Genomic DNA, 27,277 nt, shown 5'->3' on the forward strand with positions numbered 1-27,277 from the left:
TGAGAGGGGCAGGGAAAGAAGGAGGAAGGGGAGAGAGAAGGAGAGGAAAAGAGGGAGGGAGGGAGAGAGAGAGACCTTCTATTCTTTGATTCACTCCTCAAGTGTTCACAATGGCCTGAGCTGGGCCAGGCTGAAAGCAGGATCAAAGAACTCCACCCAGTTCTCCCCACGAGGGGAGCAGGAACTCAGACACTTGGGCCATTATTTGTTGCCTCCCAGGTGCATTAGCAGAAAGCTGAATCGAAAGCAGCAGTAGGATTCAATCCCTGACAATCTAATATAGGAGATTTGTGTCCCTAATGCTGGTTTAACCTACTGCATTAAAATACCTTCCCCTGAAAAGATTCTTCTGAATCAGGTGAGCAAGACTCTCAGGGGCTGGAGTCACAGGTGTTATTATTATTGCTACTACGTATAGAATCTCAGACAAGTGTTGGTTGATATCCATAATAACTAATATTATTTAGAATGTTTTGACATTTTTGATGATTTGGAGTATGTTTATTTCATAATTTTCCTTGCAAAGACAAAGACACTTATATTTGTAATTTTTATATTTTTGTACAAGAGATACATTGGGCAATAGTTAGCAGTCATTGAGCTCTTTGCTTTTCAAAATATGTACACTCACATTTGAGAGAACATAGTCTGGCTGAAAAACAAAACACAATGACTTGTCATAAACTGTTAAATTTCTCATTTCTTACACGTGCAATAATCTAATTAACTTAAAGTGAAAATACTGAGACGATTAGAGCTAATGATAAAACATTGTTGCCTACAAACATGAATAAATGTCTTTCAGCCATGATTACTTAATTTTGCAAAGAATTTTGTTATTGCAAAACTACTATTGCAACATGATAATCAAGTTTCTTTTAGAAACCTATTAAGTTTCAATTCAGTATGAGAATTAAAGGAATATGAGAAAATAAAACTCTATTAAGGATGTGATTATGTCACATTAATTCTTTGTTTTAAAGGCTTTTTGTATAGTTTAATTTCAGATTCTAGAGTGTTTTAAAACTGTTATGTGTTTGAAAAGATGATTCATCTTATAGCAGATATTTGTATAATAATTTTTCTGCCTCCACAAATTCATATCACTGAGCTAATAATATATAATACCCACTAATATATTGTATATTATATAGAATATGTATATATTATGCATGTATATGCATAAAATAATATAGCATAAGCCAAATACACAACTTTGCAAAGGTCTGCTATCATTTATGGGTTGGATTTACTTGGAATTTTGTCTTCATTTTATTAAATTCTCATTCATTTTTTCCCAGGCACAAAGGTCAGGAAAAGACTGAATGCCTCAAGCAGATGCTAGTTCCTTTTAGAGATTATTAAGTAATTTCTTAACTATTCCATTAGGAACATTTATAATTTTCAGCTGTGATGTTTTTACCTGGAAACAATTTGAGGTACATATCTTAGTCCTCAAAATATGTCTCACAATGGGTATGTGAGGATGACAGACCAGATCTCAATGTCCTCAGCACCAGTTCATGCCATTGGTATTTCCTCCAATCTTGGCAACAAGGAGCATGGTTATTTCCTTACCAAATTATCTTAGATTTATTTATTTATCACTTTGTGTGAATTCAGAATTGTTTAAATATGTATATTTCAACATTTAAATAGTTTTAGAAATAACACTGTAATCTCTTATCTTCTTTCATGCCCTTTTTTCCTTACTCTTACTCTAGAATTTCAACAATGTTTTTCCACTAACCACATTTGGTTTATTTTAAGACTCTTTAAATATATTAACTTGTTCATTCCAAAGACTACTAACCATAATTCTTTGATGGAAGTATTTTAATCATGAGACTGGTTAATTGAATTGATAACAATATGAGCTCTCTAGTACATGAAGTTGCAACAAGTCTACAGCTGCAATACGAAGAATAAAGTGAGTCTAACTAATGATCCAAAAGCGGAGTTTACTCGTAACTGCAAAAGTGTGCTGGTTTGCTTGTTTTATCATAAAATAGGATGTGTATAGGGGCCCTCCTGAGAGAAACAAGCATCTAGTTTTCACCAGCAATGACCAGACTTTGACACAGCTACCTTTTCAGTACCCCTATGCCCAAATTACATCTCAGCATGGTTTCCACAATAAGTAAAACAATAAAAGCTGTTCTAGATTTAATTAGAATTGTAATCATCTTATTTACATTTCTTCAGTACATTTCTGATATCACATTATTCCCAACTTTGGAGAAATTTTCAAACTTTTTTCGTTTTTTGTTTGTTTGTTTTGTTTTGTTTTTCTTACTTTCTGTATATAATAACCAAGTCAAAGAAATTCTGTATTTCAGTGTTACTGCTTAATATTATTAATGACTCTACTTTTGAACTTATTTAAATGTGTGGGAAATATGTATATTCACTGACATTCTGTAACCTCCAGAAAAATGTGAGGAGTTGTAGAACCAAAAAATATTTTATTCCCTTTGTGAAGGGAATTTAAAGCAGAGTTGAAGATAAATCAATGATTTACTGATTCCTTTTCAGTTATACAATTACCATCTTGGTGCAAATTATGAACAAAATGAAATGACTATTTCAAAAATATTTTTAAGATGTATATGTGTATTTGAAAGGCAAAGTAATAGAGACAGAAATAGAGGTAGAGACTGAGGTACAGAGAACATCCATCCACTGGTTCACTCTTCAAATGCCCTAAACAGCCAAGGATTGGGTCAGGTCAAAGCCAGGAGCCCAGAACCTCAATCAGGTCTCATGTGGGTGGCAAGTACCCAAGAACTTGGTCCATCATCCACTGACTTCCCAGGTGCCTTAGAAGGAAGCTGGATGGAAGAGAAGCTGGGGCTGTAACTGGAATGCCAGTACAGGATGCAAGTCCCAAGCAGTGGTATACTAACTTGCTGAAACAATGCCTACTCCTACTTCAACAAATGATTATTCTTTACAATGCATTAGCTTAGGAATACAAATATGACAAAGTTATATGTGGCTCTCTGCTACCAATGTATCCCCACTGTGTTTCTAGAATTGCCCTTCCTTGCTCTTCAATGTTACAGTCACTGATGTTTAGTACTTTTATGGATTATCTTACACTTCTTGGTTTTATTTCCTCATGGTTCTTTCCTGCTCAAGTTATTCCTCTTAACAACCATGACCTGCCCTATTAACTGTACCAATTACATAATATTTCAACCTAAAATCACTTTAAAGAGGTAAAGCATTACCTTATTAACTCGATCTCAGTTTCCTCTTTCATTTACACTATGGTTTTCTAGTACATATATATGGAATATTCTGTTTATTTCAAGATTATAGCTAAACCTGGTCTTAAATGTTTCTGAGTTAGAAATTATGCCATGGTATTCCCATCTTCAAACCATTAACAACTATGCAGACTTATACACCATTTTATTTTCTTTTAAAAATTTATTTATTTGAAAGGCAGAGTGACACAGAGGGAGAGAGAGGAATGGATGAGTGGATGGAGGGAAGGGGAGGGGAAGGGAGGAAGGGAGAGAGAGAGAAAGAGAGAGAGACAGAGAGACAGAGAGAGAGAGAGAGAGAGCTTTAGTAGGAAGCTGGATCAGAAGTGCAGAATTACTGGTACGCAATCTCAAGTACTCTGATGTGGGATGTGGTCATCCCAAGTGGTGACTTAACACAGCTGTTGTGACCATTGTGGAATGAACCAGCAGGTGGAAGATTCTCTCTTTCTCTCTCTCTCTCCCCTGCCCCAATCTCTTCCTTTCTATCACCCTTGCTTTCAAGTAAATAAATAAATGATAAAACTGTTGTAAAAGGTTAGTTTCATGCACCACTTATATTTTTCTCTGAATTTTATCTAGCGAAAATCTGAATTTTAATAATAAAATAGGAAATTAAAATAAAAAACAAATTAATGCAAATTCTGTTAAAGTAGTCATTCAATGAAAAAACTAGGAAAAGGTGCAATTATTTCCCTAGTGGCTGCCTGAATTTTATGAAAATGCCAGAACCTTCAAAAAATTATGACTGTGCTTCATTTTTGTTGTTGCTTTTCCTTTTAATATAAATTTATTTTTATACCATGGGTAATGGTTATAGACCTAGGATCCTACTGCAAAGAATTATTATTTCCTTAACCTTGAAGCTACAGTTTCTGATTCTATGGTGTTTTTATGGTTTTTAAAGCTAATACATAAAGAGTAAAAATTCACTAAAGATTTGAAAAACCCTTATTTTTTATATTAAACTTTCATTCATTTTTATTTTAAATATTGGTGAAACTTGTCAACATAATATTGTCTTTAGAAACTGTGGTTTCATAATTTTTATATACTGGAATAATGAAATCTCCTTGAGTGTCTAAATGGTAAGCATATTTCCATTGTAATATAAACTCATTTTGCTACTTTGAGGTAATCTATGAAAGTATAGGATAGAACAAACATCATATTTTAGCAAAGAATTATCATGGCAGTTTTTTAGTTTCACTAATTATTCAGTGGTTATGTAAGGGACATCACAGTACAATTTTGAGATAGGACAGAAGCAGAATTCACTAAATCAAACCCCTACTAATCTGACATGTATCCATCTCTTGACCTGACATGTATGTGATTAGCTCAGTGCATGGATACCTGACATTCCTGGAAAAATAGTAGTGGGCACCAGCATCATTTTAAGTGTATAGTATCAAAGGAAGCTACTGTGTCTGCTCAGAATACTGAGCCTATATGTGTTGAGAGGGACAAGCCACAGACCAAAAAGGCACAGCCACATCTTTTCTTCCAGATAAAATCCCTATTCAGCCTCTGTTGGACAGCCAATCTGCAGAATGCCTTTCTTTTTTAAGATTTATTTATTTATTTTGAAAGTCAGAGTTAAAGAGAGAGAGAGAGGGACATACACATACAGAAAGATCTTCCATCCGCTGGTCCAAATTTTAGAAAACAGTTTCTATAACAACTTTTTTGGCTTCTTTAGAGTGCTTGAGGGAATAACTGTTACCTTTCATTAAAAAAGTTATTAAAAACTTGTGAAAGTAACACAATCAAGTGAAGACAAATGAAAAGGAGATACAGAGCTAAAAAAACCAGAAAGATACAAGAAAAGACAGACAAACAGAAACTGAGAGAAGTGTTTGTCATCAGATTAAAAAGAAACATTGAAAAACAGTTGGTCAGTGGTTTGGAATTTGCCATATTGGAGTGCACAGGTTCAAGTCTCAGCTCCAGTCTTCCATTTTTGCTAATGAGACCCTGGGAGCAGCAGTGATAGCTCAGGTAGTTAGGTACCTGAAACCCGATTGGAGTTCCTGAATCTTGGCTCCAGTCTGGCTCAACCTCAGCTGTTTCAGGCATCTGAGGAGTGAACCAGTGGGTGGTAGCTCTCTATCTATCTTTCAAATAACAAATAAAACATCAAAGAAAATAGTTTTTCAGAGAAAAACATGGAAATGAAGAAAAGAATGATGAATAACAGGAGGGTTAGATATTTGGGTATATATTGATGAGTCCTGACCATACAAAATAGTAAAAATATGGTGTGTCATAATGCTTAAAATATATACAAAAACATTGAAAATTTAGCTCTTAGTAAAAAATCTTCGCCATTGTTTTTTAGATCCAACCATAAATGATGTCAAAAACTGATATGGAAACACAAAATCCTAACTATAAAATTAGGAGGAAGATAAGAATGTCCACTACTTCTACTATTATTTAAGTTTCTTTCGGAGCTATTACTTAACGTAAATTTTGCAAGAAAAAGTATGGAAATTGCAAAGTAAGACATAAAATGTCTTTATTTGCTGATATAATTATACCCTTAACAACCAGAAAATTTCAATAGAAACACATAATCAAGAGAAATTGTATAGACCATTATAATATTACCAATGAACAACAGCAACAAAATCTAAGCAGTATTTTATTTATTTTATTTTTATTTTTAAAGATTTTATTTATTTATTTGAGAGAGAGAGTTACAGACAGTGAGAGGGAGAGACAGAGAGAAACGTCTTCCATCTACTGGTTCACTCCCCCAATGGCTGCAATGGCAGGAGCTGTGCCGATCTGAAGCCAGGAGCCAGGATCCTCTTTCAAGTCTCCAATGTGGGCACAGGGGCCCAAGGAATTGGGCCATCTTCCACTGCTTTCCCAGTCCACAGTAGAGAGCTGGATCAGGAGAGGAGCAGCCGGGACTAGAACTAGTGCCCATATGGGATGCTGGTGCCATAGGCCAAGAATTAACCTACTAAGAAAAGGTGCCATAAACATGGAGGTGCAGATAACTCTTTTATTTGCTGATTTAATTTCCCTTGGGTAAATTCTGAGGAGTGGGATTGCCGGGTCGTATAGCAGGACTATATTCAGATTCCTAAGGTATTTCCAAACTGTCTTCCATAGTGGCTTTACGCATTTGCACTCCCAGCAACAGTGGATTAGGGTACCTTTTCCCCCACATTCTCACCAGCATTTGTTTTTGTTGATTTCTATATGTGAGCCATTCTAACCAGGGTGAGGTGAAACCTCATTGTGGTTTTGATTTGCATTTCCCTGATGCCTAGTAATCTTTTTTCTTTTTCATATGTCTGTTGGCCATTTGGATTTCCTCTTTTGAAAAATGTCTGTTTAAGTCCCTGGCCCATCTCTTAACTGGGTTGTTTATTTTATTGCTGTGAGTTTCTTGATCTCTTTGTAGATTATGTTTATTAATCCTTTATCAGTCACATAATTTGCAAATAATTTCTCCCATTCTGTCAATTGCCTCTTCACTTTCCTGAGTATTTTTTCTTTCTTTTTTTTTTTTTTTTTTTGCTATACCAAAACTTTTCAATTTGATGTAATCCCATTTGTTAATTTTGGCTTTGGCTGCCTGTGCCTCTGCGGTCTTTTCCAAGAAGTTTGCCTGTGCCAATATCTTGCAGGGTTACTCCGATATTCTCTAATAATTTGTTGGTGTCAGATCCTAGATTTAGATCTTTAATCTATGTTGAGTGGACTTTTGTATAAGGTGTAAGGTAGGGGTCTTGACTCTTACTTCTGCATGTGGAAATCCAGTTTTCCTAGCATCATATTTTGAAGAGACTGTCCTTGATCCAGGAATTGGTTTTAGCTCCTTGATCAAATATAAGTTGGTTGTAGATGTTTAATTGATTTCTGGTGTTTCTATTATGTTCCATTGGTCTATCCATCTGTTTTTGAAAGAAGAGACCATTAAAGAAGGAGGTACCTTTCTCTGAAGGGAGGAGAGAACTTCTACTTTTCTTACGGCCCTGTCTAAATACTTACAGAGTTTGTGGACTCAAAAGGCTTCCATAGCCTTGGCAGCTCATGACAAGAGCCTTGGGTGATCACTGACATTATAAATAAGAGTGTCAATTGTTAAGTCAACAATAGGGGTCACTGTGCACTTGCTCCCCAGGTAGAACCTCTGTCCTTAATGAGTTTTACTATGAGAATTAATGGTAAAACTTATCTTCAAACAGTACTTTATACTTTGTGTGTCTGTGTGGGTACAAACTGTTGAAATTTTTACTTAGTATTGAGTTGATCTTCTGTATATAAAGATAACTAAAAAAGAGTCTTAATGAATAATGGAATGGGAAAGGGAGTAGGAGGTGGAACAGGAGTTGGGGAGGGAGGGTGAGTACAGAGGGAAGAACCGCTATCATTCAAAAGCTGTACCTATGAAATTTATATTTATTAAATAAAAGCTTTCTAAAAAAAGAGAAAGAAGCAGTGTCATCCCCTAAGCAGTATTTTTATATACAAGCAAAATAAATATTGGTGTTGTGGAAGAAGGGGTTAAACTACTGCTTGCAACATAGGCATCCCATTTTAGAATGCTAGTTCAAGTCCTAGCTGCTCTGCTTATGATCCAGCTTCTTGCTAATGCACCTATGAAGGCAAATGATTGCCCATGTACTTGGGTCCTGCCACTTATGTGAAAGACTAGAGAGGCATTCCTTGATCTTGCCTTCAAACTGGGAGTGAACCAGTGGATGGGAGACCTCTCCTTCTCTCTCTACTCCTCCCTCACTGTGTGTATGTGTGTGTGTCCATCTGTTTCTCTGTTTATTTGTCTCTCAAATACATAAATAAGCAAATCCTTTTCAAAAAAAAAAAAGAAGAAATCAGCTGCAAAACGTAAAGAAAAATACACAATGAATAAAACATCCACTGACAATAGTGAAGTTAAAAGAATGTGTTAAAATGAAACATACCAGGAAATATACATGAGAAACATACATTTAATAAACCATAAAACACTGCTGAAAAATACTTAAGTAGATCCAAACAAAAAGTAATATATATTTTACATACTTGGCAACTGATCCCAACTTCAAAAGGATGTCCACATTCCAGGTCAATTTACAAATTTAAAGCAAATCCAATAAGCATTTATCTTTTCTCTGTATAATAATTTTAAATAAAATGTTCTTCTGAAAGCATTATCCAGCAGGAATAGATTTTGAAAAATAAGACTACTGGAGAGAACTACCATATGTCAAAACAAATATTACTCTAACGAAAATCACTTAGTATTGGCAGGATTTGAATCAGGCAGACTAATGGAACAAGAATGAAAATGCAAATTCAGAACCAACTGCTTATGAAAATTCAGAATACCATGGAAGCAGGTTTTAAATTATGGAGGACAAGATGGATTTTTAAATAATCTATGAAAATATATATCTGGATAGTCGTGAGTATGTGATAAAATTGTACTGATACCTTATGCTATAGATCAGGAAAAATTCCAAATGAATCAGAGACATAATTATAAAAAGCATAAAATTTAATCATCGGAAGAAAATAATAGGTGAATTTCTATGGAATCTATGGGTGCGGAAGTTTTTCAGAATATAGTTCAGGGAGTGATGGTGAAAATGTTAATTAATTTAATTGTATAATTTAAAAAAATTTCCATTACCAGTAAAAAATAATGTACAATAAAACAGGAGTGCTTTTTAACATTTATAAAGAGTAAGACTATCAAATATTAAGATATTGTTAGGCCGGCACTGTGGCTCAATAGGCTAATCCTCCGCCTTGCGGCGCCGGCACACCGGGTTCTAGTCCTGGTCGGAGCACCGGATTCTGTCCCAGTTGCCCCTCTTCCAGGCCAGCTCTCTGCTATGGCCCAGAAGTGCAGTCGAGGATGGCCCAAGTGCTTGGGCCCTGCACCCGCAAGGGAGACCAGGAGAAGCACCTGGCTCCTGGCTTCAGATCAGCGTGATACGCTGGCCACAGTGCGCCGGCTGCAGCGGCCATTGGAGGGTGAACCAACAGCAAAAGGAAAACCTTTCTCTCTGTCTCTATCTCACTGCCCAGTCTGCCTGTCAAAAAAAAATATTTTTTATCATCTGTCACTTGAAGAAAAACTTAGAAAGTCTTACAACACACATTTTTAGTGAGTCTATCAAAAAAGATACATTGCCAAGCATTGCAAGATGTCATTATAATTGAAAAATATTGCAAATACTTTGAAATATCTAACAAAACTATAATGATGCTTTATTATTTGACCCCATAATCTCATTTCTCCAAATCTATTCCATAATATACTAGATAAAATATGAAATTATATATTGGCTAGACTATTTTTTGCAGCATAAGTCACATAGGGGAAGGCTGGGAACACCCAAAGGCATATCTCACAGAGAGGACTGAATTAGGTATGGCATATGAAGCATGTACACAAATGATACTAGGCAGTTCTAAGAACAAAGAGAATATTTCAAAGTTAGGGAAGATTTAAAGGAGTAGATTGTGAAATAAAGATACTGCATAAGTAAATCAAAGTTTTTGCTACATCATAATTTATCTAAAATGGAGGTTGTGTAGAAAAGTAGATTGAATAGGTCGGCAGGTAGGGAAGGTGAATTTTTTATAGTTTATAAATGAGAAGGAGAACAGAGAGAATAACAATAAACAATATTTTTGAACATACTTTAAAATGTTTTTGTAACTGTCTATTATGTATAGTTGTAAAGGAAAATTACAGTAACTCTAATAATCACACATAATCTTATTTACTTGGAGATAACCTCATAGAGAAGAGCAATTAGAAGACACTTGAAAGCATGGTTTTCCTAGACTTTCCTACTAGGATATTCATCATGCTAAAAACACAGCACCGGGGCTGGCACTGTGGCGTAGTGGGTAAAGCCGCTGCTTGCAGTGTCAGGATCACCTATGGGCGCCAGTTCGAGTCCCAGATGCTTCACTTCCAATCCAGCTCTTTGCTATGGCCTGGGAAATCAGTAGAAGATGGCTCAATTCCTTGGGCCCCTGCACCCATGTAGGAGACCCAGAAGAAGCTCTTGGCTCCTGCCTTCCAGTTGGCGCAGCTGGGACCCTTATGGCCACCTTGGGAGTGAACCAGCGGATGGAAGACTTTGCTCTGTCTCTCTCCCTCTGCCTCTCTGTATCTCCTCCTTTCAAATAAATAAACAAATCTTAAAAAAAAACACAGCACCACTGCCAGCAATAAGAAACTATCAAACTTTTTTTCTGATATCTTAACGGTGTTGCTGTTTATTGTAGTGTTTTGCTTAAAAGTCATAGTAGTGTCATTGCGAAGTGAGATTTCCAGCAATGCTGGAGGAAGACATAGATGTGAGATGGAGGAGGTTAACGAGCATCCTTAGCATCTAAAATATTTAGTCTAAATAACCATTCCCATTAAATCTTACCGGAGTTCTTTGGGAAACGGACTGACTCACAGTATGAGGCAGGGCATTATGATACAAGAATATTTTGGCATATCAGAAGTAAAGGAAGCTATCAAAGATTACTGGAATTATGTCAAAATGACCCTGAAACTAATATGAGTATGCTGCCACAAGCCAAAATGAGGGTAATTTGATCGTTAATTGAGATAACTGCAAGGAATTGAATTATATCAACCATGCTTACATCTTGAGCTCATTAAATGATTAGCATTTTTTAGAAACTAGTTTTTAATGTTTTGAGACATCTAGGGAATTATTTCACTATTGTGAATACCTAGGAAAGAACCAGTAAATTATCCTCTTTTCTTGTATACAATCGTTCCTCAAGGTAACAAAATACATGGTGGGAAAAAAAAGGTTCTCCTTTGAGAATAATTCTAGCAAATCAACAAAGAAATAAAAGATAGAGGTAGGTTCAGGGGCTGTTAGCATCAAAAAAGGGAGAAAATCAAACATGTACCATCTGATGAAAGTTCATAGTCACAATGAAAGAATTAAAAAAAAAATCCACCTGAATCTGATTGCGACTTTAGATATAACTAACAATTTCCAAGAAATACAAGGAAGACATAAGCAACTTAAATGACACCACAAGGATGCAATCATCAAATTGCAGGACTTTGTGAAACTATATAGGACAAATGACCATGTCTTTCAATGGGGCTAAAACAAAACACATTTTTAAGCTGATAATGCAGAACGGGCATTTGGTACAGAGAGTGAGACAATATCAGGGACATCTGTATGCCGTATCAGAGTACTGGGTATGAATCCCAGCTCCACTTTCACATCTAGTGTCCTATGAATGCATGCCATGAAAGGCAGCAGGTGATAATCGACGTTCTTGGGTTCCTGCCATTCACATGGGATACTTGCTCTTGGCTTTTCCTGACCAGCCCCGGCCATTGCGGGCATTTGAGAAGTGAACAAGAGAATACGAGATTCTTGCTATCTCGAATATATACATTTTAAAAAAGATTTTTTTTTTATTTATTTGAAAGGCAGGAGGACAGAGGAAGAAAAGGAGAGAGGGAGAGAAACAGAGGGAGAGAGAAAGATTTTTCATTCACTGGTTCACACTCCAAATGGTTACACTGGCTAGGGCTGTGCCAAGCTAAACCTAGGAGCCTAAAGCTTCTTTCAGGTCTCCCACGTGCATGCAGGAGCCAAAGGACATGCACCCTCTTCTGTCGGTTTCTCAGATGCATTGGCAGAGAGCTGGATCGAAGTGGAGCAGCCAGGATTCAAACCAGCAGCCATATGGGATATCAGCACTGCAGATGGTGGCTTTACCCACTAAGCCACAACACTGGCCCCATAAAAATGATAAAAAAATTTTTCTTTCTTTTTTTCTTTCTTACTGAAGAAAGAAATGCAAGAGGAAGTGGGGGAATACATTAGTAGAAACTAAAAATTAAGAGACTTAGGAGATGTGTAAATGAATCTCAATCTGTGTATCTCCTTTGGATTCCAATTCAAAAGAAGTAATAATAAACTTTAAGAGAGGTAATTATAAAATCAGAGGAATAGATCGATAGTAATGAAATATGAAAACAGTACTCAATGAATTCATGATAGTGTGGTATGTTTTCTTTAAAACAGATTCTCTATATATGCAGAAATGCTGTAATATCCCCACATTTAACAACATAATGTTGGGATTTCCTCCACAGCACTTTAGGGACTGGGGAGGAAATGGATCAAGCATAGAATAAAATGCTATGGATGTGCACTGTTATAATTGCTAAGATGGGCTTCTAAGTACATGTAGTTCATTACATGCTTCTCTTCAGTTTTGTACATGCTTTTAAATTTTCCAAATATTGGCTGGTGCTGTGGCTCACTAGGCTAATCCTCCACCTGAGGCACCAGTACTCCGGGTTCTAGTCCCAGTTGGGGTGCCGGTTCTGTCCTGGTTGCTCCTCTTCCAGTCCAGTTCTCTTCTGGGGCCTGGGAGTGCAGTGGAGGATGGCCCAGATGCTTGGGTCCTGCTCACATGGGAGACCAGGAGGAAGCACCTGGCTCCTGGCTTTGGACTGGCGCAGCGCGCTGGCCATAGCAGACATTTAGGGGGCGAACCAACAGAAGGAAGACCTTTCTCTCTGTCTCTCTCTCTCACTGTCTAACTCTGCCTGTCAAAAAAAAATAAATAAATGAAATAAAAGTTCTTTAAAAATTTTTTCCAAATATATATTAATAAAGAAAGAAATATAAGTGCAAATTAGTATTCATGGTGACTGCAACACAAAATCTGGGAGAAGGGTGTATAAATCAATATTTCTGTGGACGTGGGACATATGGGAAATAATATGACATAATGTTAATAATCAAGTATGTGTGTTGCAGTCTCTAGGATAACACTACAAGAACAGTAAACTATGCAATTTATAAGCTAATAGTATAAGCTGCAAAATAGTAAAAGAAAGGTTAATTTTTAAAAGGCCAGAAAGAAAGAAAAAAAAATCTAAAATACAGAGTGAAAAACAATAGCAAACCTGTAAATAAAAATTAAAATATATTCATAATTATATATGACTAGATATTCACAATTAAAAAGCAAAAACTGTCATGGTGTATTTTAGAAAGATTGTATGTTGCATCAAGCATGTTTAAAATATTAAGATATAGACCTTTAAAATTAAACTAAATCAAAAATACACCATGCAAATATTAATCAAGAGACCCCGAGTTCAATATTACAATTTTGTAATTTTTTGACAGAATAATTACCACATATAAAGATATACCAATAAAGATGAATGAAGTAGAAAGAAAAAATATTTCAACATTTTTATTTACTAAATACCATTGGTTTTAATATATAAAGTGAAACTTCTCAATAATAACAGGAAAAGCAGACATATTCATAATCATATTTCACCTTCACCTCACTTAATAATGGATGGAATGGAAGACAAAAATATCACTACTGATGCAGAAATTTGAGGGAATTCAATTAGCAATTTTCACCTGCTTAATAAATAAAAAAAGCTACACACACACAAAAGCACAATATACACACCATTAACAAATTCATTTAATAGATTTCTTAACAACTAATAGGCCAAATAAAAATATCAATGTGAATTAGAAAATATTTATCAGCTAAACTACAGAAATATGATATGGTAGAACTTATGGGATATGGCTAACACTATGCCCAGAGAGGATTATAGACTTAAATGCTTTTTTTAAAAGAATGAGTATAAAAGCAAAGATTAATTATCTGGGTCTACACGTATGAAGTTTACAAAGAGCAGAAAATTAAAACCAAAAAGGAGAGAAAATAATAATCGAGAACTAGAAGTTGAAGAAAATGAGAAGATAATGTTCACAAGGTTCAAATTTCAATTAGACAGGATCGATGTATTTTTATTTCTAGTGCACAGTATGGTAAATGTAGCTATTAGTAGACTATACATTTCCAAGGTGCTAAGGATATACATTTCAAATGCTTTGACCACAAAAAGTATTAGATATTTGAGGTGATGAATATGATAATTAGCTGGATTTAATTATTCCACATCTCATAAACCATAACATTTTTACTTCCTAAATTAATATTATTATAAATTGTCAATTTCTATATTAAAAATAGAATTCCAGCACAACAAAATAAAAATGTGCAATAGAGAAAATAACAACCTATAATTTGGTTATTTGAATGGATAATTAAAGAATAAAATAAATAAAATAAGGCAAAAATAACCAATATTAGGGTTAAAAAATGACATCCAAACAGAGTCTAATTACAATAAAATATAAGAGAATATAATGAATGAATCTATGCCAATATATTTGGAAATGTTTATCAAATGAGTATTTTCTTTGGAAAACTTATTTTCCCAAACTGGCATAAGGATTGTTTTCAGAGATTTCAAGAGTACTGTGTCAAAGCAATTGAATCTGCATTAAAGATATTCCCCAAAAATGTTCCAGGCCAAAGTGTCATCACTGATGATTTTTCCAAAATTATAAAGAAATAGCACCAATCATATACAAATTCTTCCAGAGAATGGGAAAAGTGTCATTTTCTAATCATTTTATGAGACCAGCATCTTTTCAATTATAAAACTGGTAAGAACCTAGCAAGTAAATTTACAGGCCTATCTCTTACCATAAACTTAGAGGTTAATAAAAGTAATACTTTATTATCATATTGTGTTGATTCTAAGAATGTCAGACTGATTTAACATTCAAAGATGAATTGCTATAATTCATCACACCTATAGAATAAAGTCAAAAATCAAAATTTAATTCTTTATATGGGAAAGCATTTAATAAAAATTCAACACAATTTCATGATAAAAATTGGTAGACTATTAAAATCAACAGGCTGCCTTAATTTGATACAGAGTTTACACACACATACACACACAAAATGCTATGACAGATGAGAACAGCCAAACATTTACATGTTTACAGCTTTCTTAGGTAATGAGAAAATGATACCTACTACCACTATTGCTCTTCAATAATATTCTTGAGAAAACAGGCAATGTAGTAAGGCAAGGAAAGGTATGTGTGTATGTGTATGTATCCGTTTACACATACATACATACATACATACATATATATATGAATATATAAAATAAAGTATTATTTGTAAGAGAAATTGTTATACACATAGAATTGTTAGACACATTTCCATTGCATAGTCAGGAAACTTAAACTTATTGATTTAGATGATCAATGAATATACAATAAATATACTCTTAATGAAGAATAAAGGAGTTAACATCCCCAAAATGATACCACACACTATATTATCAGTATTATTTACAATATATTTACAGTATATATACACTGACATACATAGGTGTGTGTGTGTGTGTGTGTGAGAGAGAGAGAGAGAGAGAGAAAGAGACAGAGAGGCAGAGACAGAGAGACAGAGGGATCCAAAGTGACATTTCTGGGCAATAAAAACAGAAGAATTCCTCCAACAAATCACATGCTGTTCATCAACATTCCATTTCAGAAATGCAGGAATCTCATCTACAACCATGTACCACACAAAAAATTCAATTCAATTCTAAAAATAAATGATAAAACAAAAGGGGAATCACAGAAAGATGTCTTCAAGAACACAGAGGAGACAGGGATTTCTTTATCTGGACAGAAAAGCACAAAACAGAATACAGATCAACTAGATCTTGTCTTCATCACAAGTGAAGCAATCAGAGTGCAGAGAGGATTAATTCTATAGGAGATCCAAAAGCTAAAAATCTAGATGACAACCTAAGTTTTTTTTAAATTCATTTACAAAAGATTTTGAGATGCGTTAACAATAGGACTTAATAGGATGACTAGTCCTTCTACCTTTTGTCTTTAATCACATTTCTATACCCTAGGCAAAGTTTTAACAAATTAACTCATATGATGAATTTAATCTTCATAGCAGATTTGGACACAGGACTTATTATGATCATCTCCATTTTACAGGGAAAGACATAGAGCCAAGACCTTTAACAACTTGTCCAGGATTACAGAGCTTTAAGTAGAAGCCAGGATTCTGACAGGACATCTGAGTCCAGGGCCTGCACTCGAAGATACCATCTTTCACAAACATTGGATGGTATAGTTTCCAATTCTGTGTTTTGGTTTCAATTCACATAACATAAAATTATTAAGTTTTAATCAATGATTTTTAAATTTTAAAGAAATGAAAATCCTAACTAATGTAACTTGATCTTCACTTGTTGAATATATACATTAATTGCTGCACTGTAATGCATTAATATGTATAAAGTAAATGCAAAGGATAGCCAAAACCACCAAAAGTCATAAGTGGACAAAAAGAAACCAAAAACTTTATTTGTAAGTAAGTAAATGCATATTAATATATATTAGGATAGTATGCTATATTAAACATAATGTATTATAGCATCTAAGAATCATCTTAAGGATTAATATTCAAATTTGTCACTGATGTTAGATTAACAACCAATTAAATAAAAATAAACTTTTCCTAAATAACCTTCTAAAAACAATCTTGCAATACTGAAACTCTTTAAAAATCTGGGAATGCTTTATCCTGAATTTTCCACTTCCTATCACCTATCATTTATTACTTACACATTTTATTCCACTGCTACCCCAATAAGCCTTCCTAAATAAAATTACAAAACCTTTGTACTTTTATAATATTCAGCCTGCATATTACACTTCATCTTATATTTGCAATGTTTTTTTATGTTATTTTTATGCTTACATATTTTACTTTACAATTAAAACATTCTCAAAGATATGCCATCTAATTTATTGTTTTATTAACTTATTTTATTTTTAACCTTATTTCATGCTAGGGGGCATGCTCTTTAGGGTTTCATAGATTGGTAAGCATCTAATACATGTTAACCCATGCCTAACACAATTCCACGTGTACTGTCCAAAATAAAATGTTCCTAGGAATAGAGATGTTATCTTGAAATCACTTCTGACTTTTTGGTTCTTTATTCCTAGGAATAAGGGACAACATGGGTACTGCATCTTACCTGTTATTATGCGTGGATTTTTCCTAGGGATTAAACCACAATAAGTAAGTAAAACTAGTGAGGTTCTTGTAAATGCTGTTCAGGAATTTCCAGTGATACTCCCTCACAGTCTCCACCACTGCTTTCACTAATTTAGGTTCACTGATCGAGTCAAATAACCAATTTTTGAAACATAAAGCAAATCCCTCAGTCCTTCTATCGTATGTGCGCTCATGTGTCTCCTTGGTGATGGACCTTTAGTTCTATTACTCACTTTATCACGGAAGTTTGGTAATCAGCATTTGTTTACAGAATCTTTTTTTTTTTTTTTGACAGGCAGAGTGGACAGTGAGAGAGAGAGAGAGACAGAGACAGAGACAGAGACAGAGAGAAAGGTCTTCCTTTTTCTGTTGGTTCACCCCCCAATAGTCGCTGTGGCCAGCGCACTGCAGCTGGCACACCGCGCTGATCCGAAGCCAGGAACCAGGTGCTTATCCTGGTCTCCCATGCAGTTGCAGGGCCCAAGCACTTGGGCCATCCTCCACTGCACTCCTGGGCCACAGCAAAGAGCTGGACTGGAAGAGGAGCAACTGGGACAGAATCTGACGCCCAAATCAGGACTAGAACCCAGGGTGCCACCACCGCAGGCGGGGGATTAGCCTATTGAGCCACGGTGCTGGCCAAAACCATGTTCTCTTTAATATTCATTATATTACAATATTTCCTTATTTGTGAAATGAGGTTGACTAAATCTATTATCTACCTTCCATGAAGGATGTCAGGAAAGTAATATTTTTAAATGTAATAGATATACCTTAAAATGCTTTTAAAAGTTTGATGAAGGCAAATGATAGATCATGTAATGGCAACACATTTCTGTGTTGTGACTTGAACTGAACTTATGTGACTAAAGTTAAACCATCTCATAAGTAATCCCTCACACTGCCACTCATTTGAAGTATATTAAAGATCTTCTACAATACCATGAACAGATTTTTTTAAAGGAGATATAATAGTCAATTAAATAGAAGCTTTTCCAAACTATCAAGTTGAGAATTAAGCTTACAATACATTCTTTACATATTGAAGCACAAAATAACTTTCTCTCCCTTGTTTGTTTATTTATTTATTTACCAGTATAACTGTCACATCATGGTGCTATGCTAAATTGTTCTTCATTACCAGCACTGTTTGCTATATATTTTTTATAAGATTTTCATGATTTAGAATTCCCCATAAGGGTCCTGCACTTGTTAAGAAATTTTGCAGTCAACTAGATTGTTGAAGATGATTACCCACAGTCATCCTTTCACCCCAGGCTCCCTGACAATCTGCTCTTACTAGATGCTCAGACATGGCATCTAATTTGTACCTGAAGGGATGTGCAATAGAATACTTACCAAAAAAGGATTAAGACGAATGCAGTGGTAGATCTAATGCATTTGTTAGAGAGGATACCATCTAGAGACACAAAATTCTTTCATTGATGGTTTAAACCAACTTTTACTGGTATTGTTGAATAATCTGAACATCTGAGTAATGTGAGACTCATTGTTTTTCTTCTAACACATGGTCTCCTTTTCCTTCAAAATGTCTGGGGGTGATCAGTTTTTGAAAAAAGGAATTTATTTTAAAAAATCAGAACTCTAAAAGGCAATGTACTAAAGAAGTAAGGAGAAACAGGTATTAGTAATGTATTTTGATTGTCCATTTTAAATCAGTAAACAAAATAAACACATCAATTACATAGATCAATTTTTTCTGGCATTCGTTTTCAGGGCTTAAAACAAACCAATATACAAGTATTAAGTTAAGGTCATGAGTACACTATAATGTCTCTGAAATGTACGTGTTGAGTTTTATCTTCTATACAACTAGAAAAGATTGTTTTTAAAGTCGTGATTTTTAATAAAAATAAGTCAAAACATTGTTTTTCTAGACATTTCTGAAATTCACTGTTTATTTTGTGTAATGATTGCTTTAAAACTGTGACTCTCAATTAGAAGTGATTTTTGACCCACAGGAATATTTTATAATAACTAGATACATTTTTCTTTGGTTATCACTTCTTAAAAGTGATGATTTTGTTATCTTGAGGGTATAAGTCAGAGATACTAGTTAACATCCTGCATTACACACAGGACAGGACTCCAACTAAAGGAGGAAAAAATCAACACAGCGAAGGTTGAGAAATACTGCTGTAAAGATATGTATTGTTACACACAATTCACTAGAAATTGCAAGGTATTCACTATGTTAATTAATGACAGACATCAAATTGCAACAACAAAAGTAACAAAACACGAAAGATTCATTAAACAGATTATTCAGATTGGGCAAACTAAGTGTAATATATTACCAGAAGACCTCATCATGGTTATGGTTGATGTTCTGGCTAATAGAAAATTAGTAATTATTTGTTGAACAAATATGGGAATGAATATTTCAACAGTGACAGTAACTCAATGTGTACATTAAAAACTATGTGACATAAGAGTATAACAGCAAGTCCAATGATACCTAACAAATACAAATATTTTGTTAAAACCAATCTTCATGATTGAGTTCATGATAGTCAAGATCATCCAGAGCTAATTCTTTACCAAATATTATATTCTCCCTGCTTATGTGGTTACTGACGGGAAGTGGCACTCCAATGCCCCTTATATCAAGGTAAGCTCAATGAATGTAAACAGATGAGGGGGCGCAACTTGCTGGCCTGAACTACAACAGAGCATTGCTTCCCTATCTTCTCACCCATCCTCTGTCTCCATGTCCTGGGTAAGGAGACCATGAGAGCCATACATCAAAAGAGGTCAGAGCTTCCAATAGCCTGACCCAGGATACATGAGGAGGAAAAGAGCCTGCATCCTACCCTGTCTGTTCCTGTGAACTCTGTAATTTATTTGATGGAGAAATACACTTCTGTTGCGTTAACTACTGAAATGTCAGAATTTATTAGATACTAAGACTGGCATATTTTAACTAATATTCAGTTTCTGTTCTAGGGGAAGGATCGAATAAGATGACAAATCTCCTTTCAGTACAGTACAATATATAATAAGGGTGGCCACACATTTCACACTTGTTCCAGATAATCCTCATTTAAGCCTGATGTCACAGCACATTCATGGATAGCAACCTTTTTCAATCTCAGAGATATTCTTGTTTGGATAGTAAGGTATATGGACACCCTATGGACATGGGATAAATTATTGGAAAGAATTAAGTGTAAAAATAACTATAGCGAGAAAATGTCAGTGTTAAGTACTGTACCGTACCATCACTTCTGTGATAAGGTAAATTCATTTCTCTGTCCTCAGCTCCTGGCCAGAAGATTGGGCATACTATTCACATTACTTACCTCTCAGTATTACTATGAAAATAAAAAGATTATACATGCAAGAAAGTGTTTTGACAATGGTGAGATACTGTGCAAATATCATACTGTTATTGAAAGAAAAGTATGAAAGATTACATTTGAAGGAATCTATAGGAAATTTTCCATGAATAAAAATCTTTTCTAACCAATATATCATTCACTCTAACATTTGAATAAAACATAGAAGAGGTCCTCAAAAAGTTCATGGAAAAATACCTATTATGAAAAAACTGCATGATTTCAACTTTTATTTAAAGCAAAATAAGCTTATTTTTAAATTCTATTCTCTGATTTTTTTGTAGTACTCTTGTAAAAGTGTCAACATTTGATGCATGCTGAAAAAATGGGTTATATTCAATTTATTATATATATTGAGAAACAAAAGTTGGCTTCTCTAGATTCATGAAAATTGATCTCAGATCTGAAGGATGAACAGACAGGTGAAAGGAATACAAAAGTGGAGAAATAGGTGAAGTGGTATGTAGCATGGTAGCAAAGGACATTTCAGGCAATCAAAAACAGCATGTGCAAAAGCCATATTGCAGGAAAGAACATGTGCTGTTCAGATAACTGAAAGTCAATAAGGTGGAGAACTGAGCAAGGCTGGGAAGGTCATGATGTAGGCCTGTAGAAGCTCAAAAAATCAGCTGCATAAAAACCTTGTAGATCATAGCAAAGGTCTCAGTCTTGTTTCTGAGAACAATGAAAAATTCATGAAAGTTTTAATTAGAGGTTCACATGACTAGATTTGTATTTTCAAAAGAGATCATTCTGGCTGCAAATTGGTAGTTGGGTTTAAAAGTGAATTTCAAACTCATTTCTCCTATTGCTTGCTTGATAGATTGTTGCAAGAATTTGGTGTTTGTCCTCATCTTCGCACTTATTCAGTATATGTGTCTCTCTAGCATCTTATTCTCTATTAATGCATTTCCACTACTTCCTTTAGCATCAAGGTTAAATAACATATTTACAAGTTTTGTTTTAAAATTAGCAAACCCTATTTACTGTGCTCCTATTTTGAATTTTTTCCACATTCAAGACATTTATAATATGGTGATATTATTTTAATTTTATATTTTATATGTTCTTTTTTAAAACCACGCTTTTTCTCCTTAAAAATAGGGACTTGTACACAGATTTTAGAACATAAACAATTTCTATAAATACATTAGTTTTAGCATTTTGTTCTTCTTACTATTAATAGCTGATTTCTGAAGTTCATAAATTTTATTTCGCAAGCATTATTACAGAGAAATAATCAGAAAAAGAAAGACATTAAAACATTTATTAATAGCATGCAAGTAATCAAGACAGTATAATCAGTAGATATATAAAATTGGCACTGATTTAAACTCTAACCTCTTGGTAATATTTTGATACAAAAGGACACACTTTCTGTGACCTTTTATGTAAATATCGTTTGTATTCAACATTTTTAAGTGTGTTTCACCTTTCACACAATGTGTTTGAGGAAAAAAAAATTTCAATGGTAACAGTTAGGTTAAAATGCAATCAATATTTCCAGTATTAATAAACTCAGACTCCAAATTCAATGAAATATTAATATATCATTTTACTTTCTTAAATGTTCTTAAAACCAATTAGTTGAGAGTGACATATTTTGCAAGAGTTTTTATATTATAGGAATTGTGCTTTTTACAAAAATTTCAGAATGAATAAATTCATAGCTGGAGTCTCACTTTTTAAGGAACACCTAAGTAGTATGCTCAAAAATACATCAATTTTTTTTTCTAGAAGGCTTAGCAATCTTCTCTACCTAGTACAGGCAGGACGCCAGGGATCAAAAGCAACATACTTTTTCCACTGTAGTGCAGGTGATGTGTCCAAAAACTGAGAACATATTAGCAATTGCATTTAATTATGGTCAGGTTACCATTTTTTTTGTAAAAAATCCACAGATTATGCTGTGATGTGTGACTGGAAGGCAACAATAACAAAAATTTATCTATGCACTTGGTTTGTTTATTTGGAACCCTTTTATGTATTAAATAATCCTATTTCCAAATGCATATTAAAGGGTATTTATCAGGTAAATGTCCTCAAACAGCCATTAGGCCTGGGGATGAGAGGAGATCAGTGACTAGAGGAAAGGGGATTAGTCTGAAGCATACATCACAGGCTACGGACAGAGCCAGACATGGGATCACCAGCCTCCAATAATTGTTTGAATGGACTACACACTGAGAAACAAAGGCATAAACTCTAGAAAATAGCATATAAATGGGGCAGGAAGACACCCAAAATTAATATGCCTACCTCACACTCAGGTCAAGACGTGCCTTGATAATAGAATTAAAAAGCCAAAAACAGAAAAGAAAAAAGGAAAGAAAGAAGGAAGAAATAAAAAGGAGTGAAAATAGGATAGGAGTTATTGCCTGTAATTTGTGGAAAAAAGTTTACTCATTTGTTTGGGCTTAATTGTTTTGAAGTAAAAAATATAGATTTCTATACCTAAGGGGAAATACTCACTCAATTAAATTATTAGTTGGTATGTTATGTGACTTCAGGGGAAACAACTTCGTAGAACAAAACATTGTTTTCAATCAAACATTCCTTTTGTTGATAAAATGTACGAGCCATTTAATTTTTTTGTCTTCACACAATCTCACGAACACATGTTGTAAAATCTCTATTTATAGTATTCACATTTAAAGTGATTAGCAGCATAGAAGGGATAAATATATACTACGTTAATAACAGATTTCTAATCATTGCAATTGTTCTTTATTTGTCCCTTTTTTGTTGTCTTTTCTGTTTTTATTTTTAACATTTTATTTCAGAATAGTTTTAATGTTACAAAGTGAAAATTGTGAAAGAATAATACAGAGATTTCATATATCCCTCATGCCACTCCCTCTTTATTATTGTCTTATATTAGTGTATTTGTCAAAGTAATGAACCACACCCAGGTTCCTGTATTTTTTTTTTTAATCCAGATTCCCTCTATCCTTCCCACACTTCTCAACATTCTGTGTTTACATTGAGTTTTTTTTTTTTTTATTTTAGCTCCATACATGAGGGAAAACATGCTGTACTTGTCTTTCTGTGTCTGGCTTATTTCACTGAACAAGATGTTTGCAGTTCCATCCATTTTACTCCAACTTATGCGATTTCATTCTTTTTCTGGATGAATAATATTACATTGTATATACACACCACATTTTCTTTATTAATTAATCTGAAGATAGACACCTCAATTGTGAATAGTACTGTGATAAACATGGTAGAACAGGTATCTCTTTGACAGTGATTTCATGGGGTTTATTAGATCACATGGCACTTCTATCTGTCAGTATTGTAAATACTTCATACTGTTTTCCTCAGTGGCTTCATTAGTTGACATTCCCACTTACAGAGTATGAGTTCTTCTTTCTCCACATTCTCATTTGTATTTGTTACTGTCTGTCTTTTTGATAGTACCATTATGAGAGGGATGAGGTGAGACCTCCATTGCGGTGATCCATTGAATTAACTCAAGGCTTTTTTATGTGCCCTGATATAGAATGTAGGAATGTCTGTCAATATAGTAAGAACATAAAAACAAGCTAGTCAAGATCTTGGATTGCGACCTACTTTCAAAATCCATATGAAGGTTTCAAGATGTTATTTCCAGTTTCTGAACAACTATAGTTATTATATACAATTTATTTTGTAAGTAGGGTTTAGCAACTTTAAAAATAATTTCTCATTTTGTATAATTTGAAAATAACTTAAAATATGTTATTTAAAATCTTGAGTTCAAATTTCATACAGCATATCTTTATAAGATAAATTATGAAATTCTTGGTGTGAAACTTTCAAGTATGTATGGTCAGATAAGTAAAATAATCTTTACAATTGGTCTGGAAATTATTGACTTACAATTGGCCTATGGTAATTCCTGTTGATGCCAAAAGTTTCGTTAAAGACAGAAAATTAATATTTGCAAAACAATTGAAGTTTTCCCTTCTAAGAGTGGGAAAGAGATATGATCTTGAAAGAAACTTAGGCCTTCAGGACAATATGCTCGAGCTCTCATAAATGATAAACAAAAATAAACAGTATTGAAAATAAACAGTTGGGTATATGGCTTTGAAGTCTGGATGTCATTAACAGTTAGGGGAAGTGACCTACAGACTCTACAGTTAAGAAAGCAGTCACATATTAAAGGATGCTTAGGGAGACCTTGGATTAGCTTAGAGTTGGGGAATCAGACAATTGTGAAGGAATAGTTTTGATTCAGATATTTGCAGAGTTTACCAGAAAGGTTCCTTTTAGAGATTCTAAGATTTCTTCACAGATCCACTTCCATCAACATTCTTTTATATCTCACATATCCTACATATGAGTTAGCCATTTCTACAGCTTTTTCACAAATCTTTGCCCTTGGGTGCACTGTTCAGGAGAAGCCTATCGATGAGGTGGGGGGGGGGGGCAGTTCATTTTGAGGACAGTACTCGATAATGCAGGGAGCAAAGGCTTAGCAGAGCCCTGTCTTCTGAGCAGAAGAAATGGCCAAGCCCATAGCCTCTGGAGTAGGAATGATCTTTTGATATCTGAGGCATGTTAGGGTGTCTAGCATGACTAGAGTGGTACAAGAAGGCAGAGAGAATGAGATGAAATGGAAGATGTGACTGTGTAGGGCACTATTAGTAAGGCATAGAATGTAAATCTGATGATGCATGAGAAAGGTTTAGAAGTTAAAAAAAGTAGGTTAATGACTTATACTGCGATTTATGTTTTACAAGCTAGAGGATCACTCCAGTAAATCACCTGTGATATAATGGTAACCTGTATGTGATGGCCTTCACAAAAGGCTTGACAGGTGATTGAGTTTGGGATATATTGGCAAACTTGATGATGGATAACATTTGGAGTGTAGAGGGAAGGGAAGAATCAAGGTAGACACCAGGGATTTTATTGAAAAAACTGTGTAACTGGTGATTCTGTTTATTGTGATGGAGAAACTTGGGGCAGTGCAGATGGGAGGTGTGAAGATAAGTTTTGTTGTGTACAAATTAAGCAGTGATGCCTGTTAGATACCCAAGAGAGGATGCTATGCAATTAGTTTGATATATGAATATGCATAGGGCAAGATAAATATTAAGGTAATCATTAATACATGATGGAAATTTTTAAAAATTTATGAAAAATGGAATTAGAAGATAAATTTATTTTGGTACAAAAAATTGAAATCCATGCAGTTTTTCCATAAGGGATATTTTACATGAACTTTTTGAGTATTTTTTAATCATGTTTTTTTCTCACATAGCAAAACATCTAAATAACTACTTAATTTTATTTCTCATATTTACATTAATTATAAAATATTTTTTCCTAAATGTTTTAATTTCCCTTCAAGGTACAGTATTCTTCCTTCAAAAAATATCTATATTATCCCTTGGTCATTAGTCACAAATGTTATTGTCCATGATTAGACCAACATGATTCTTAATTAAATAACAGAGAGTGGTTTATATTACTTTTCTATTTGAAAAAATATGTTCTTTGCTGCTTTCTACATATGGACCCCAAAAACTAAACTCAAGACATGAGGAAAATTCATTAGCCTTTCAGAGAAACTGCTATTACATCTAACAAGCAAATTTATTTTTCACTTAGCTTTGTGCTTCCTGGAAGAGACACACCATTTCAGGTCAAACAAAGTTACATGTAATCCATATGTATTATTTGTCTGTATCTATTAGGATTGGTGGAGGTAATCACTAACACAAAGTGGACTTAATCTCAAGTTTACGAATTTGTAGAAAAACTAAGTTACCAATGTGTAAAATAGTACAAAAACAAGAAAATAACAGAAATAATATCCAAATATTATAATTGGCTAAAGAGATAGTTATGATGGTGACTCTGTGATTTAGACAATAAAATCATATCCAGATATTTGCAGAGCTTAGAACAATAATGTGAAATCCATAACAGAGAATGACTTACCAAGTGGTTGGCCTGCAATGATCCTGGCATTTTCTCCAGCCACGGCAGCTCTTGCATGTCGCTCACTCATATACTGTACAAATGCATAACCTTTGTGGACGGAGCATCCAACTATTTTTCCATACTTTGAAAAAATGGCTTCAATGTCAACTTTCTTAACAATAGCTGTATTTAGATTGCCGATGAAAACACGAGAGTTGATAGACTTGGGGTCATTCTTATTGGTGACATTGCTGGTCTGTGTTTTGCCAGTCATGATTAGCTCACCTTGTATTAATCCTTAAACAAAGAAAGAAACAATCAAAGGGTAAATTATTAGATTGAATGCATATCACTGGCACTTCAAAGTTTTTTAGTATTATAATCAGGAAACATATGGCAAGTCCCTAAATATTATTGATTCTCTTTAAAAGAAAATTTGATAAAATAAAAATTAAATATTCCATTGCTAAATCACAGAAAAATACTAATTATCACTTAACATATGGTTATAATAAATTCCTGATTTATTTATACAAAATTCTGCTTTGAATAATGTCTAAATATTTTTATTGGTTTTGATTGTTAGGTCTCCTTATTTTTCTGAAGGTTTGTGGAGTAAGCTACCTTATTCTATCAATGAAAAAGAAATTCCAAAATGGCTAGGGTCTGATGAATATAGTAAGAATTTAGTAAAGTAACCACCATTTACTGTTTGAGTATGTGCATTTTATTTATACATTTTCTATAACAGGT

General features: G+C 34.2%; 1 protein-coding gene across 1 annotated transcript in view; it reads right to left on the reverse strand.

The window, feature by feature from the left end:
- RALYL (RALY RNA binding protein like) overlaps positions 1-26,813 on the reverse strand; it is a 405,662-nt gene extending 378,849 nt beyond the window's left edge. Inside the window, exon 1 of the mRNA XM_062189870.1 lies at positions 26,543-26,813. Coding sequence (XP_062045854.1) covers positions 26,543-26,798 — 256 coding nt within the window. The 5' untranslated portion in view covers positions 26,799-26,813. The remainder of the gene's footprint in view (positions 1-26,542) is intronic.
- Positions 26,814-27,277: the final 464 nt, after the last annotated feature.

Source organism: Lepus europaeus, chromosome 4 (assembly GCF_033115175.1).
Source record: "Lepus europaeus isolate LE1 chromosome 4, mLepTim1.pri, whole genome shotgun sequence".
Taxonomy (NCBI): Eukaryota; Metazoa; Chordata; class Mammalia; order Lagomorpha; family Leporidae; genus Lepus; species Lepus europaeus.